The 17,879-nt window shown below is 36.2% G+C and overlaps 1 protein-coding gene across 1 annotated transcript in view; it reads right to left on the minus strand.

The window, feature by feature from the left end:
* Positions 1 to 1,343: 1,343 nt before the first annotated feature.
* Positions 1,344 to 17,879, minus strand: part of LOC129280418 (cubilin-like) — a 30,298-nt gene continuing 13,762 nt past the window's right edge. The window contains exons 6-15 of the mRNA XM_064112453.1: positions 13,263 to 13,610; positions 12,640 to 12,981; positions 9,057 to 9,407; positions 7,704 to 8,045; positions 7,084 to 7,425; positions 6,500 to 6,841; positions 5,839 to 6,180; positions 4,679 to 5,032; positions 4,140 to 4,248; positions 1,344 to 3,895 (exon numbers count right to left, since the gene is read on the minus strand). Of these exons, the coding sequence (XP_063968523.1) occupies positions 2,335 to 3,895; positions 4,140 to 4,248; positions 4,679 to 5,032; positions 5,839 to 6,180; positions 6,500 to 6,841; positions 7,084 to 7,425; positions 7,704 to 8,045; positions 9,057 to 9,407; positions 12,640 to 12,981; positions 13,263 to 13,610 (4,433 nt within the window). The 3' untranslated portion in view covers positions 1,344 to 2,334. The remainder of the gene's footprint in view (positions 3,896 to 4,139; positions 4,249 to 4,678; positions 5,033 to 5,838; positions 6,181 to 6,499; positions 6,842 to 7,083; positions 7,426 to 7,703; positions 8,046 to 9,056; positions 9,408 to 12,639; positions 12,982 to 13,262; positions 13,611 to 17,879) is intronic.

Below are 17,879 nucleotides of genomic sequence, written 5' to 3' on the forward strand. Positions count from 1 at the left end.
TATGGGTGGATATAGTACATTTATAATGTCATATTTAGCGCAACTGCTAATTTGTGTGGGTATGCAACCACACAAGCTAGACGTTCTTTAGATATTAACAGTGTAAATGTTTTAAAATCAACAAGGTGAAAATAAAACATGACCAATGCCTCGGTTCTTTCAACATACCCATGATTCTTACAAAAAAGAATGTGCGTGTATCATTAGATTTGTATTTTTCCCTGTTGACTAAAAGTTTTCCTTTAGGCCATAACTCTAAAAAATATGAAGAATTTATTCTATGTGCATAACAGATGTAATTTCATAAGGGGTTAAAAAAAGCCCGTATATTATCGACCGACAACCGTAATGGAAATGTGTTTTGATTTCTATTATTTATAATACAACATGGCATGCATAGATATCGCCTTGAACAGTTGACAATATTTTTGATTTTCTTTACCATGAATAAAATTTTTATTCATTTGAATTATTGAAATGACACACCACTCTTCCTTTGTGTAAGCACTATTTACATTCACAATAATTTTCTATGATTTCTTAAGAAAACAAGTCCATAGAAGTTAGAAATATTTGTAAATTAATTGATAGGAAGCAATCTTACAACACCAAATAATTTATCATTCCATTCATATTTACTTTTCCCCAAGATAAATCAAGATTTTGAAAAGGGATCTTTTTGATAATTGACGCAGGATGAAGACTAACAATACTACAAAGAAAATCATGAATAGACAAATTTGCCCTCGCATCTCGGCGTTTGCTCAATGAAGTTATCCATGTACGTTAATTAGAGAGAACACGTATTATAATAAGAATAGAAAAGACAGATTACCTCTTCAGAAATGCCTAAAACCCATATTCAATGACAGGAAACATGGTAAACAATATATGTTGTTGTTAAATCGTACATGTGTATCAAAACAACTACCTACTGCATTAACATCAAGAAAAACAAGTGGCGTATATAAGAAAGTCCGAAACAAGCTCTTGAATTATAACACTTCCAACATCTTATACGGGTGGGGGTGAAATCGCACCCAGTCACACTCTTGTGTTCTGTTTGGGGATCGTGATAATACAAGTTAAATATTCCCCTACCTCCCTTTATACGTCATGGTCCAAAACCAAACAACATTTATTCAAATTTTGATATGTTTCAGGTAAAAAGTGAATGGTCTCACGACTTTGCAAAACTAAGTTATAATATGTGTTAATTTTAATTTACAAAATTTTTACAACACAAATATCACAATGATACCTATTCATGTAGACTCACATTTGTTATCTAATACAGTTAAAAGTGTTATTATTAAGAACATTACAGTTAAGAGTGTCATTAACATTAATTAGTGATTACAGTAATATATGAAAAGATAGATGCTTTTACACTGAAATATTGTGTTTTCATAGATAAAATGTATAAAATAAAATACAAAATTATTAATAAAATACATAAAGTTAAGACTGTCATTAACACTAATTAGTGATTTCAGTCATTCATGAAATTGTAGATGCTTTTACAGTGAAAGTTTTTTTTTCATAGATAAAACGCATAAAATAAAACGGGTCCCATGCCGTTACGCGACCCCTTTGTCATGTTTGTAGAATACAATCACAAACCTATACTGCATAAAATTCGTAAAAATTCCTTCTTGGATATTGAAACTATTCAGTTTTGTTAGTTGCCTAGTTATATATTTTTTTCTTACATAATAGTGTTATTACTGGTGATATTACTGATAGAGCAACGTAGATATTGTTTTACCATTCATTGACCACATTGACCGATATTCCTATTATATCCAATCCAATTGAATGCAAGTACATAGCGTATTTCATCCATGTCCTAGCTTTGGTACAAAACGCTGCATACACCAGATTTAAAAATAAATACAGGCAGAAAAACGCACTTCACTGGACACTCCTCCATTTTATATACATTTCTTTGCAAGTTTACTCTTTCAATTTGCTATCTATCACCCAGTGCACATATATTTGTGTATCTTAATTCACGAATCTTCCCCGAAGAAGGTAGATGACTACCGAAAATTTGGAAAGTGAATAAAAGAACTTGTTGGCATTGCAAAATTGCATTACTGATATATATATATATATTTGTGTGAGGTAAGGGTGTGTGTGAGTGTGTGTGAGGGGGTGCGTGCGGGTGTGTGTGTGTGTGTGTGTGTATGCAATAGTTCTGTCCTCACCAGGAAATAACGCATTATTACAGTTCTTTAAAGATGAATGGACTATCTTTAGATCGAGATGCTTCGCAGATGCCGAGTATTGTCACAGTTACTTTGCTCGTTTGATAGTGGGATAAACGGTAAATTAATAATTTAAGTTGGAGTATACCGAATCATAGTTCTCAGCATCCAGCATTTTTTTATCACGTGGGCCCACTACGGCATAGGCATCTTCGTTAACACTCACATGATCTATATGAGAGTCTTTAGCCTCGGAGCAAACAGAATTTTGATAAACCGGGTGCTCTTCATGAAACGAACCGTTTTCATAAAGCCCTTCTGTCTTGTGTATCTGTGGAATCGATTTATCTTCATCTTGTTTATCAGTATGAACCTTCTTCATATTTCCATGAGTTGTGCCTTCTTTACCAAGCTTTCTTGGGGGTTTCAACGATTTATTCGGCTTCGTCAAAACATTTGAGCTAGCACGTCCGTCATAACCCTTGTTGCCACGTTGTCCATTGCCGGTAATGGTTGATGAAACTCTGCCCGTGTTCCCAAACGCCTGGTGATCACTTTTCGATTTAGTTTTCCTGTTCTTTCGACTTTTATCTTCAGAAAAAGCCATGTGCACAGAAGGCTTAGTCGTTATTCCCCCTTCTGGTTTCTGACAGTCCACGTCTGATCCAGTTGTAGTTAAGGTGCCATAGACGTTGTCGTTATGCAGAATGTCTTTTCCCTTGTCAACCACATGTGAGGATTTCGGTAGCTCTAAAACACCGTAAACATTTTTCTCAGCCACTCCCTCCGTTTGCTCATATGACTCTTGGATAGGTTTGCTACAGACCCTCGATTTGGAGTATGAAGGTTGCCTATAGTTCAAAGAATCGTATTCCTTCTCATCGTGGAGTTTCGCATTTCCAGTCTCAGTTTCATCAGCACCTCGCACCTCGTTCATGTCGTTGGTCTGACTGTTCCTTCGAAGGTTTTGGACTTTGGTGTCGAAATTAGCGGCGAGCTCTGCGTTTTGATAATGATTGAACGACTCCTTACCAAGTCCTCTTGCTTCTGATTTGTCATTCATTGCCTTCGATGATCTCATTTGGAATCGCAGTGGTCGACCACTCACCTTCAATTCAGTAGAATTGGATTCGGCAACGCTAGCTTCGTTGAAACTTGTTTCCTCGATTCCCTGGTGGTCCGAACTATTATCATCGGCTTCTGCAACTGGTGATTCAAAGGTGAAGTATGTGACATCATCGGAAGAAGTATAGGGGTTGTTGCAATAACTTGCATTCGATGGTATGCCCCCATCCCGATATGGCATCGCTTCGTCTATTTCACCGTATTCATGGTACTCGTCGTTTCCGCTCACCTCAGCTTGTTTCATGGCGCGAGAATAGTGTGGTGGTGAATGTGGGTGATAAACGTCAGTGTCACGGGAATCCATGTTCCCCGATGCAGGCATTCCATAATCAGGATGGTTCCGCCCTCCATATTCCTGGTACTCGTTGCTTACAAGGTCATGTGTGGGGAGGATGGTTTCGGGTGTCATGTATGCATTAGACGGTAAAGGTTGGTGGCTTGCCAGGAGATCCGGAGTAAGAGGTTGCCGATTCACGGGTCTTGATTCTTGGACGTTTCCCCTGTCATTGTGTTCTTCATGAGATGTCCGGGGCTGGGTAGAGGATTTCCTAGCTGCTAGCCTGCGAACACGATAATATGAAAGAAGAAATACATTCTTTGGTTATATAAAAAAATACAGGAAATAAATTGATTTTATTCTCAGGTTTACATGCCAGAGAAAAAGATCTCCCATTTGAAACGTGTGCAAAAAGAAACATTTGTTTGCTTTATGCACATCTGGGATATAATTGGATGTTTCCGGGTGTAACGTCATGGGTTACATACATGTATGCGACGAAATACTTAACATGTAATTTAAATTACCTTTTCTTCCATATGATATATATTGAGATGACGATTATGGACAGAAGGAGTGTCACCAACACTGATAATATTGTCGTCGCATTATTACCGGTATCCGATGTCAAGCGTTCTACAAAAAGATACGAAAAAGGAAAGACAGAAAATGGAAGAAAGAAAGTTAGAGAGAGGGGAAAAGGGAGATAAAGAGAGTTGTTACGGAAGGCAAGTGTGTGAGAGAGAGCGAAAAAGAGAGGGGTGTGGAAATGACGTCTGCATGCAAGGCCTTGTATGTTTCTTTATGTCAAAGAGAAAATATGTGGCAAAAGCAAGGCAGATATAATGCAAATATTTCTTTTGCAAAAACAGTATGGTCGTGCTACATTTACAGTTGGTGTGCAATCATTTGTCTAGTGTTTATGTCTTTTTGGGGAAACTAACATATTGTACTTTTATTTAGATAAAAATATGTTGGAATGCTAATTTCATGTTTGTAGATGCAAAAAAAAACCCATTAAAACAAGGAAGAGGTCACCTTTTGTGATGTTTTAAATTGTACTAACCAGGTATTGATTTGGCAATCAACGAAATCTTAAATCCTCTGTAAATTCCCCGCGATGCCTCATCACTTGTAAATCGAATCCAGAGATAAGCTCCAATAGGTTTGATGTTTTCTGGTAGATCTGATCGGGAAATATTAGGCGTTACTAGCTCAGACATCTCAAATTCAGACGATTGGCCCTGAAATAGATGAAGGAAGTCTTTAGAAGGCTCAAGCTGAAAATCAACGAAATGCATAGAAACTTGATGGTTTTCCGGAGCGATCACTTGCCACATTAGGTCGATGTTGTTGGGGTACTGCGCTGGGTAATTTGGTGACTGCAGGGATACTGCTTTTGCGGCATCTACAGAAATGACTGCAGAAGGAAACAGGGGAAGAAAATGGTACGATTATTAATCATAGTACATACCCATATTCATTAAGAAAAACCCAGAAAACAAATGAATCACGAATATGTGCCATTCTAATGCAATATAGCCAAACTGATTTAATGATGCAGTAGGAACGAAAATACTGTTTAGTTTATTTATTTATTTCTTCATTTATTTATTTATACATTTATTTCTTCTCGAATATGTAAAACAAAGTAAGATAATACATTACGAGACCAAAAAAAAATAAATATATATATATATTTAAGTAATCAAATGAGTTACACCTTTTCAGGACTGAATTAGGACTCATTCTCTGATTAAATCCGCTCAGACATTTTAAAAGAAATGTTTCCTTCCTTGAGATATGAAAGCTACTAGATTTATTCATCATTTCAAGGGCGTAGGCTGGTTTGAGCTTTGAGCATGGGGGGTGCACATCCTGTGGAAGTGGAGCTAAAGTGGTATGGGGTGCACATCTTGGGAGGTGAAACAAAATTTGGAAAATCAGCTGTTAAAAGCAGAAGGGGTACAACTTTTGTTTTGCTTTCCAGTGTCGGAACTCCTCTGCCTCAGTGGGAGGGTGCATGTGCACCCCCGTCCTTTATTTTCTTTTAATATGGCATACGCTATCATGTTCGTTAATAAATGATAAATGCATTAACATAAAAAAAAAAGCAACTAACATGACTAAGGTTGGGATATAGTTTTAAGACCATGGGTTAAGTGTCACATTGTTGTTATATCGGAATGCTTCAAATGTTAAGGAAATGGTATTTATCAGACTCACTGGGTATCACGGCAAAGAGCGATGCACGGAATCCTGTGATCTTGTTTTGGGGCAGGGTTGTAAATTGGATCCAAAGATACGACCCTATAGATGTCATGTCAGTGGAGATAGATGATGCAGATAAAGACCCCCTCAGCGTTGAACGTGAATAATTTGACGTCCATCCTTCGCGTAGAGTTACCAGGTCTCCGTTCTCCAATCTGGAGAAATCGCTAAAATTAATCCCAACACGGTACGGTGGAGAAGCAACAACAAACCATGTCACATTGATAATATAGTCGCCATTAACAGGGGAGTCTGGTGATGTGACTACTGCCTCACCAGTGGTGTTCAACTGTATACCTTCAAAATGAGGAATATCGATAAATTAGATAAAGATAATTAAAGAAAATTACTACTAATACGCCATTCAATGTCCAACAGATCGGAGAGTGAAGGAACAAAATGTCAACAACAACAACAAAAATCACATACAGTCAAAGTATCCAATACGAAAATGAATAATGTTCAGTCCAAACATAGTATATCATGAGAGTAAACCCTGTACTTTTTCACCATACTTCAAGAAAGTTTGCTTCTTAAACATGATAAAATTGTAGGATGCCGCCTTGGAAAGTCTTCGATGACCATAGCAAATGTTCATTTGATTTATTCAACCTACTTCGTAATTCAGTCGTAATGTTGACAGTGAATCCAGAAAAGTTGCGTTCACCATCACTGGTGAAATAAACCCAGAGATATGATCCTCTTGATATGATGTCATCTGGACTCGAATCTCCTGATAAAGATGCCAGTTGTGTTGAGCTTGAATAGTCTGATGTCCATCCATCTCTCACCTTAACGAAGTCTTTATTCAACTCGGTTTCGAAGGAGCTGAAGTGAAGTCTAACTTTGTATGCAGGAGGAACATTGACGAGCCATGTTACATTGAGATTGTTGTAATAATGGTTTGGATAATTAGGAGACTCAATTGTTCTACTCTTCCCATCCTTCAAGTGGAGAGCTGCAAATGAAGAAAGATATTAAAAAAAAAAAAGATTTTCGAGTTCTTACACGTAAAAACTTGTTTTAATATACGTGTGACGTATACTTGCTAAAATGACAATTGGTACATGTTTTCATGATAAATTTTTATCCTAAGAGGTAAATTATTATCTACAATTCCCCTTTTCCTCATATTCTTGTGATGTTGTGAAGGATTCAAGAGTCAACAAATAACAATACAGATGTATTCCCCGCACTTACATCGCAACTCGGTCGTCAAAAGTGCCCTAAATCCTTCCGATCTCCCCTGATTATTAGTGGTGAATTGGACCCAGAAATAGGATCCATTCGATACGATATCACCTGGATCAATACTTCCAGACAGATTCCTTCTTTCGGTTGAGCTCGAATAGTCCGATGTCCATCCATCATTCACGGTTACAAAGTCAGGACCTTTTTCCGTTGAGAAGCTGACAAAATGAAGCCTCATTTGATATGCAGGGGGCACAATAACAAGCCATGTTACATTGAGATTGTTGTAGTAATTGTTAGGATAATTTGGAGACTCGATCGATCCGCTTTCCCCATACTGCAAGTGGATAGCTGCGAATGAAGAAAGACATCATAAAAAATAGATTTTTGAGTAAAAAATACAGATTTTCTTGTAAAAAGTGTCTTAATATACTTATGACATGCACATGTACATGCTAGAATTGCAATTGGTACATGTTTTTCATGATAAGTTTTTGACCCAATGAGGTTGAGTATTTTCGATTATCAACAATTCCCCTTTTCCACAAATTTTTATGAACTTCTGGAGTATAATTCAAGAATCATATGGGTACCATTATAGGAATTGCAGATGTATTCCCTGCACTTACATCGTAACTCGGTCGTCAGGAGTGCTCTGAATCCTTCCGATCTCCCTCGGTCAGTAGTGGTGAATTGAACCCAGAGATGGGATCCATTCGATACGATATCACCCCGATTGATACTTCCACTTAAACGCCCCCTTAGAGCTGAGCTTGTGTAGTTCGATGTCCATCCATCATTCACGATCACGAAGTCACGATCCACTTCCGTTGAGAAGTTGTTGAAATGAAGCCTTACTTGATATGCAGGAGGGACACTCACAAACCAGCGTATGTTAAGATCGTTGTAATACAGGTGTGGGTGATTAGGAGACTGTATCACAGCTACTTTCCCGACTTTCAAATGAATAGCTGAAATAAAACAAGAGATAAATTTCAAACAATGATTTCATGTTATTGAAAGACTTTTGAAATACATTATGCAAAACTATGTCCACGAGTAATTTATGCAGAAATCATAACTGTTTTTATCATGAGTGATCAGATTATTTGAATGTATAGATTCACTTCTAGCCCCGACAGGGCGCGGGGTGGGGGTATATTTGTTGTGTAATAACACATCATATTGTTATCTGGTAATAACATATTATACTGGTATACTGGCCCCTAATTATATAATTATCTTCCTGAAAATGTAAAAAAGTCATTGCCGATGTCAACTTCAAGCCTTAAATACAAATATCATGACATCCACCTACATCTGAATCGTGATGTTTTCTATAGTACTTGTTACTTAACTGGTATATACTATAATTTTGTTGCTGCCTCTTTGTATCAAGAATGCCTGTTGTACTATTTAATCGTGTATTTCTTGTATCATGTGAAGTAGTTAATATCTGTTCTTATTCTACCTGCTTGCTCGCCTCTATATAAGCGCTTTTCTTCTCTTTTCTCTTCCTTTCCCTTCTCTTAGCCCTTTCTTTTTTTAATTGTTGTTTAGTCATGTAGTTTTACAGGCGTATCCCGGGGTTTTTACGTATTCTTCAATGTACATAATTTACATACTGAATTTTACATTCATTGTTTTTTGTACTATATTCATGATATTATAGATTTGTATATTCTATTTGAAAAAGGATTAGATGTTAGTCGGAAGAAAATAACTGTTTAACTGAATTGAATTGAATATTCAGCCTAGCACATACTGCACATCGAAAAGGGTCTAGATCATGAGGATGTTACATAAAACTCAACAATCAATATTTATATTTAACTGCAACTAATCTGTTCATTGTTCGACATAGACCAGTAGACGGACAATTACACTTGTTCAATTGACTCTATCTTCCTTGTTACTAGTTACAGGATTATGCTATCATACCTTAATATTTGGTTAGTACTTGACAAATCACATATACTTACAACGTAATTCAAAAATCAGGTTAGCTCTGAATCCTGCACGACTATTCTGTTCATCACTTGTAAACTGAACCCAGATATATGACCCATTAGATATGATGTCATCTGGTCTCGAATATCCAGATAGAGATGCAAGTTGTGTTGAACTCGTATAGTTCGATGTCCATCCATCCCTCACGTAAACGAAGTCATGATCCTTATCGGTTGAGAATTGGGTGAAGTTAAGTCTTACTTGATATGCAGGAGGAACACTCACGAACCATCGTATGTTGATATTGTTGTAGTAGAAATACGGGTAATGATGCCTATTAGGAGACTGAATGGATGTAACATTCCAAGGCTGTAAACTGATAGCTGTAAATAATAGTAATAAATAAAAACATTTATCGGAATTCCTTGCCAAAACGGACTATATTTACAGACTAAAAATAATGAAACCTCAAGACTTATAAATTTTACAATAATTGTATATTTCTAATAGCATAAACACTTAGAAATAAAAGTTAAAATTTGAAACCTTAGAGGTTGATGCAAGAGCAGCAACCCAGGGGTTAAACATGGATCCCCTGGTTAGGGTTCATTTTTCCACCATTTGGGTTCGAAACTGCACCCTAGGCATGCTATGGGTGCAATCTAAAAGTACTCAGGGTTCATTTCAACATCCCTAGGGTTCAATTTGGCATCCTTAAGTTAAAGGTTTATTTTTGCACGTTTCAGGGTGCATTTTCTATCATAGTAAACTCTAAATGCAGGACGCATAATTGTGCCTTTCACTGAAAGAGTTCTTTTTGCGACAGCCATCACCCTGAATAACAAAATAGGCTGACGAGACTTCATTTACTTGCTGTTTCTCTATCGATTTTTTTAGTGTTGCTTAACCTTGCTTGGGACTCGAACTCACCTCGTTGTAACTGTAGTCAAGACCTCTTCCCAATTGCTAGCGAGAAGCGCTGATACCGGATGGGTTTTTTAAGCGATTATGTGCCGATAGTTCGTCTTACTATACTAAATAAACCGATCTATGGACAATTACACGCACTCGACCCTGCTCGAAAATTTGACGGAATAAAGTCATATTTTGGTGTGTATTTCCACTCTCTCATCATCTATGTTCTATATCAGGGCTGGATATATTACTTTGAACCTTCTCCATATTTTTATTTTCAATTTCGGATCGCTTTCGCAAAAGGAACTTTTCCTCCTTTCACAGAAAATTTGTAAAAAGAATACCAAAGTGCCAATTTGATGTCTTGCCTTCCTTAGCGTGATCGTCTGATCCACGCCTTCTAGCCGCTTTGACAATTGGAGTCATTTACTGTCTATAACCTTTTAATTAATTCACTTTCGTAAAAGATAATGGCTTTAACGAATAAAATGATAATCACTTTTCTGCAGGTTTCTGTACCAATAAAGGTTCAAAATTGATCATTCATGCAAATTGAACCCCTGCCCATACAAAGTGTATCCGTAGGAGTGAAATAACCTCGTTCACCGAACCGCGTTTGGCCCTGGATTTCAATTTTAGTCGGCAAACATTGCTTCATTACAGAAGTAATATTTGCCGAACTCCTTCTCGCTACTCACCGGGGCTCTTTCCGGTGAGTATATAGCCATACAATTTTTTTTTATTAAAAAATAAAAATCATACAAAAAAGAGCAAATTTCCTGGAAAGTGACTTCGCATGTCTCTTCTACGGAAATAAAGGGAAGCCCGATGGTGGCGCCAATAAATTTCACAGCCTTGATACAGCTCCTCGGTAATTTTATAACTGTGTCTAAATTCTTTGAATGTGCAATTCCTATGATTACTTGATTAAATATGGGCACCAATGAATGAAATACCTTCAAAAATATAATTTAAGATTATTATTGGCGATGATTACATTCTTTTGCAAAAAATTAAAAACGATGAATAATTTGAATAAAATATAAAATTTACGTACCTTGAACGAAACCAGCAGTACAAGCTTTGTTTCGGGAAGTAATCCCCCTATTTTTTGCTGATATCTTGTTCCTCAGTTTTTTGTTTCATATGTATTTAAATGTTTTGTTTTGTTTTGTTTTTTTGCATAGAAAAAATATTAATATACAAGAAATAATAAAAAAAGAGTAATAAAAAAATAATAATAATAGATAAAATTGTTACCCTACTTTTCATACAGTGGGTGGCAAAAATAGTCAATCATGACTTATAGCCAAATAAAAACAGGGAATGGAATGGAATGGTTCGTTTGTCAATAAAGCGGTCTACCAAAGTCTATACAATAAAAAGATTGGACATTCCACGGAATTCGCGTAATTCTTTGCGCAATTTGCATGTAAAATAGTTAAGGTGCCCAGTTAAGTCTTTTCCTTGTCGTGTCTTTGATAGGAATATAAATCGCGCACCCTCTTTAGGCCAAAAAATTGATGTTGTCGCCGTGGGCCAGGCAGCGACGTCTAGAGCAAGAAAATATGAGGGACAGGCAGCTAAAAGAAGTCACCAAAGGGATTTTTATCGATTGGTATGTGAAGTGGAACAATTTGATTAGATTTTAGATTTCGTACTGTCGTGCAGTTGCATGGAAGTATTTAATCTGGACTCCAGGAATCTCCAAAAAAAGTCGGAAGATCAGCTTATAGAGAGGGTTGCATGCGTCGTGCCTTGATTTTCCCGTGCACAGCGGCATGTAATGAACCCTTGAGTGACCCTAGTCGAGATAGGGGTGCTAAGTGCAAAATTGAACCTTAAAGTGCACCTTTATTTCTTAGTGTGTTCACAATGTAAATGTAATCCCAATCAACGTCTTTTTTGCCCAAGGGTCAAAGGTTAATTGATGCTAAATATGTATGAACAATTATATAATCAAAATTATTTTTATTTTCTATATATCAACAGGCCCCTTTGCGTAACAGCAAGTCTGTAAAAAAATGTATACAAAAATAACGATATACATTACCTAAATATTACGCGTAGAGCTACTTGTATCTCTTGTATATTACCGCCCCCCCCCCCCCCTTTCCCCCAGGGAAGCTTATAAAACATAATGTTCAAAGCATAATTCATATTAATATTTCAAATTCAAGTTTAAATACAAATAGGGTTCTTCTATATCATTTACATAGATGTAGCATTTACTTAATTTAAAAAACTGATTAAGTGATTTGACAGAATTTATAATGTTAACACATGATAAGTTACTGGGCAATATTGAGAATAAGTTCAATTATGAAAAAAGAGATACATTTTGTTCTCATTCTTCTACCTCATTCTGTCTTCTACTAGAATGGTCTTGTGAATAACGTTCCGCATGACATCAAAAATCGCGAGAATTGGGGACGGGGATATAAAAACATCTATTACACGCTCACTATACATGTGCTATCGTATTTCATCAAACGCTAAGTCGTTATATATAAATCATTTCTTCGAACAGTATGAGTCATGTTTTGAATCCTTTTATCACCATTTTGTTAGTCAATGGTGAATTGAACCAAGAGATGAACTCATAATAATGCGTATATTAACAACGAAAATGCATAATGCATTTGGACACAATTTTAAATATGAATACATTCAAATCATTTTTAATCAGTTCGAACTCACTTCGAAATGGTGTCAATCGGGCTTGGAATCCTGTATTATAACGATTCCCATCGTCACTGGTAAAGTCAATCCAAAGATATGATCCTCTTGATATGACGTCATCTGGACTCAAATATCCAGATAGAGATGCCACTCTTGTTGAGTTTGAGTAGTCTGATGTCCATCCATCCCTCACGTAAACAAAGTCATGATTCTCCTCGGTTGAGAAACTGGTGAAGTTAACTCGTACTTGATATGAAGAAGGTACACTCACAAACCATCTTATGTTGATATTGTTGTAGTATGAGTACGGGTAATTAGGAGACTGAATGGATGCATGATTCCAAGGCTGCAAACTGATATCTGTGAGCAGTGGAAATACGAAATGTATTTCATTATGCCTAAATAAATAATAATAATAAATCATTACAAATTCAGATGTTTGTTGTAAAAATGTTGACATTTTTGCACGCTCAATTTGCTCACAAGCAATTCTTTGTATAAATTTTGCAAAATACGCCTGTACCTGGACCCTCTACGTGCATTTTTAGCTCATTACGCCACTGCTATGGGCGAGACTGCCAGAGGCGTTCCACTCGCTTTTTTTATTGTATGTTTGTTTTTGTCAATTATTTCACACTCACTTCGGAATGGTGTAAGTTGTGCTTCGAATCCCGTACTAGTAGCCCAGTCATCACTGGTGAAAGTAACCCAAAGATACGATCCTCTTGATATGATGTCATCTGGATTCAAATCTCCTGACAGAGATGCCACTCTTGTTGAGTTTGAATAGTTCGATGTCCATCCATCCCGCACGATAACAAAGTCATTATCCTTCTGGGTTGAGAATCGGGTGAAGTTAAGTCGTACTCGGTATACAGGAGGAACACTTACAAACCAGCGTATGTTGGTATTGTTGTAGTAGAAATACGGGTAATGATGCGTATTAGGAGACTGAATGGATGTAACATTCCAAGGCTGCAAACTGATAGCTGTAAATAATAGTAATAAATAAAAACATTTATCGGAATTCCTTGCCAAAACGGACTATATTTACAGACTAAAAATAATGAAACCTCAAAACTTATAAATTTTACAATAATGTTATATTTCTAATAGCATAAACACTTAGAAATAAAAGTTATAATTTGAAACCTTAGAGGCTGATGCAAGAGCAGCATCCCAAGGGTTAAAAATTGATCCTCTGGTTAGGGTTCATTTTTCCACCATATGGGTTCGAAACTGCACCCTAGGCATGCTATGGGTGCAATATAAAAGTACTCAGGGTTCATTTCAACATCCCTAGGGTTCAATTTGGCATCCTTAAGTTAAAGGTTTATTTTTGCACGTTTCAGGGTGCATTTTCTACCATAGTAAACTTTACATGCAGGACGCATAATTGTGCCTTTCACTGAAAGGGTTCTTTTTGCGACAGCCATCACCCTGAATAACAAAATACTGACGAGACTTCATTCACTTGCTGTTTCTCTATCGATTTTTTTAGTGTTGCTTAACCTTGCTTGGGACTCGAACTCACCTCGTTGTAACTGCAGTCAAGACCTCTTCCCAATTGCTAGCAAGAAGCGCTGATACCGGATGGGTTTTTTAAGCGATAATGTGCCGAAAGTTCGTCTTACTAACTAAATAAACAGATCTATGGACAATTACACGCACTCGATCCTGCTCGAAAATTTGACGGCATAAAGTCATATTTTGGTATGTATTTCCACTCTCCCATCATCTATGTTCTATATTAGGGCTGGATATATTACTTTGAACCTTCTCCTTTTTTTTATTTTCAATTTTGGATCGCTGTCGCAAAAGGAACTTTTCCCCCTTTCACAGAAAATTTGTAAAAGAAAATACCAAAGTGCCAATTTGATGTCTTGCCTTCCTTAGCGTGATCGTCTGATCCACGCCTTCTAGCCGCTTTGACATTAGTTTGTGTTTGTTACTTCTTCTTTTTTTACAAAGAATTATAACTTGTATGTTTCGTTTACACGGGTTTACGTATCAAATTAATTAGTAATGATCATTTGACAATTGGATTCATTTACTCTCTATAACCTTTTAATTCATTCACTTTCATAAAAGATAATGGCTTTAACATGAGAATAATATGATAATCACTTTTCTGCGGGTTTCTGTACCAATAAAATTGATCATTCATGCAAAGTGAACCCCTGCCCGTACAACATGTACAAAGTGTATCCGTAGGAGTGAACTAACCTCGTACACACTCACACTATTGCGAGGTTAGTATATATGCTACACTGGACCGCGTCTGGCCCTGGATTTCTATTCTAGTCGGCAAACATTGCTTCATTACAGAAGTAATATTTGCCGAAACTCCTTCTCGCTACTCACCGGGGCTCTTTCCGGTGAGTAGTCATACAATTTATTTTTTCAATTAAAAAATAAAAATCATACAAAAAGAGCAAATTTCCTGGAAAGTGACTTCGCATGTCTCTTCTACGGAAATAAAAGGAAGCCCGATGGTGGCGCTAATAAATTTCTCAGCCTTGATTCAGCTCCTCGGTAATTTTATAACTGTGTCTAAATTCTTTGAATGCGCAATTCCTATGATTACTAGATAAAATATGGGCACCAATGAATGAAATACCTTCAAAATATAGTCTAAGATTATTATTGGCGATGATTACATTCTTTTGCAAATAATTTAAAACGATGAATAATTTAAAAAGAAATGAAAATTTACGTACCTTGAACGAAACCAGCAGTACAAGCTTTGTTTCGGGAAGTAATCCCCCTATTGTTTGCTGATATCTTATTCCTCAGTTTTTTGTTTCATATGTATCTAAATGTTTTGTTTTGTTTTGTTTTTTGCATAGAAAAAAAGAATGAATATACAAGAAATAATATAAAAAAGTAATAAAAAAATAATAATAATTAATAAAATTGTTACCTTACTTTTCATACAGTGGGTGGCAAAAATAGTTAATCATGACTTATTGCCAAATAAAAACAAGGAATGGAATGGAATGGTTCGTTTGTCGATAAAGCGGTCTACCAAAGTCTATACAATGAAAAGATAGGACATTCCACGGAATTCGCGTAATGCTTTGCGAGAATTGCGTGTAAAATAGTTAAGGTGCCTAGTTAAGTCTTTTCCTGGTCGTGTCTTTGATAGGAATATAAATCGCGCACCCTCTTTAGGCCAAAAATTGATGTTTTAACTGGGCGTTGTGGCGTGCGCCTGTAATCCAAGCTGTGGGGAAGTTACAAATTGATGCAGAGGTTCGAGGTTCGAGCCCTGGTCACGTCTTTCGGATGGTGACGTTAAAGGTCGGTCCCAGACGTAAATAATCATATCTGATTGATACACGTCTGACAAAACTCAAATACACACACACACACACACACACGCCGTGGGACAGGCAGCGACGTCTAGAGCAAGAAAATATGAGGAACAGGCAGCTAAAAGAAGTCACCAAAGGGATTTTTATCGATTGGTATGTGAGGTGGAACAATTTGATTAGATTTTAGATTTCGTAATGTCGTGCAGTCGCATGGAAGTGTTTAGTCTGGACTCCAGGAATCTCCAAAAAAAGTCGGAGGATCAGCTCATAGAGAGGGTTGCATGCGTCGTGTCTTGATTTTCCCGTGCACAACGGCATGTAATGAACCCTTGTGTGACCCTAGTCGAGATAGGGGTGCTAGGTGCAAAATTGAACCTTAAAGTGCATCTTTATTTTCTACTTTAAGTGCGGGAATTCCAAGCATAAGTGGACATTTTCCTTTTTTTTTTTTGGGGGGGGGCCTGTATTTCAAACCTAGATTTCTATTTAGGCTTGTAAAACATCAACGCCGTTAGTCGAAATCTAGTTTTGCCACTTCTTCGCTTCAAGCAAAATATTAATATTAGATGAATAATTGGTAAATAATATATTAAAAAATAAGTGCATGAAATATATCATTAAGGATCCATTTATCTGGGCTGGCAAAACTTTAAAAACAAAAGTTAAACGATCTCTTTAATCCACCTCATCCAGATTACAAGTTATTTGAAGAGTTGGTTCTTGACTTTGAATTTTCAGCAAAAAATAGAAGAAGATTCTTTTACTAAAAAACATCCCTGGTCCATTATTAGATTTGGAAAATAATCCAGATTTAGATATTCATTCCGAAGTTGTAAATAAATTATTAGAGAAAAGGGAAGTTAGTAGTTATGCATACTCAATATTTTTTGTCTTCCTGCGAATTGTATATTTCCTTTTGGAAAGAGTCTTGCCCTCCTAACAACAAAGTAGACTGGGAGAAAACACATTTGCAGAATTTAAAGAAAACCATTGATAACCGCCTGAGATCATTTTATTTCAAGGTCTTCCATACGACAATCGGACAATCGCCCTGAATGCATTTCTATTTGAAATCAAGATAAAATATTCCCCTAACTGTTCATTTTGAAAAAGAGACACTGAAACAATTGTACATATTTTCTGTGATTGTCCGGTTGTTAGCATTGTGTGGGACGATCTTTTTATCTATAATAAACCAAAAACATCATTCGAATATTATAATTTCCCCCTTTGGAAAGATATTTGGTGTTAAAGGTGATATTTTTCTTACATTAATTTTCCTTGCTTTCAATACACTTTCTTAAAAATTAATAACAAAACCCCCAATATTGTGGAATTTAAAGCTCGTATCAAAGGTATTAATGATATTGAATATTTTTTGTCGAAGAAAAATGGTTAATTACTTGTACATTTAAAAAAAAATTGAGATTTGATATTTAATTTGTCTTATGTATCTGTCTCTAAAGACTTATACCTACTGAAGTGCTGCTCTGTTTAATCATTTAAATATCTTGTTGACTTGTTTGATTTATATTATAATTTACACTCTGATCAATAAAGATTGAAAGATGAAAAAACACAATTCATGTTTCTTTTTCTCGCAGCATTTACTAGTACTATTCCAATGATTGACTTAATGTACATGTAATAGTGTATGTTGATAACGGTTTAGTAATAGTATTGGTAATTATAACACCCATGGGATACAGCATTTCAAAGCTGCAACATAAACATGCAAAATATTTTGTTGCAATGGCAATAAGTTATTATCACTATACATATGTATATTATTCCTTACATCATGAGGCCTATGTAATTTCTAACACCCTCAATGTCAAATTAATGAGGAATAATATATGTATACAAAACAAGATTAAAATGAAAATTAGAATTAAAATAGGCCTAGTTGGTAATCGGGTCCATGTTTGCAGCTTTTTGTAA

Source organism: Lytechinus pictus, chromosome 17 (assembly GCF_037042905.1).
Source record: "Lytechinus pictus isolate F3 Inbred chromosome 17, Lp3.0, whole genome shotgun sequence".
Taxonomy (NCBI): Eukaryota; Metazoa; Echinodermata; class Echinoidea; order Temnopleuroida; family Toxopneustidae; genus Lytechinus; species Lytechinus pictus.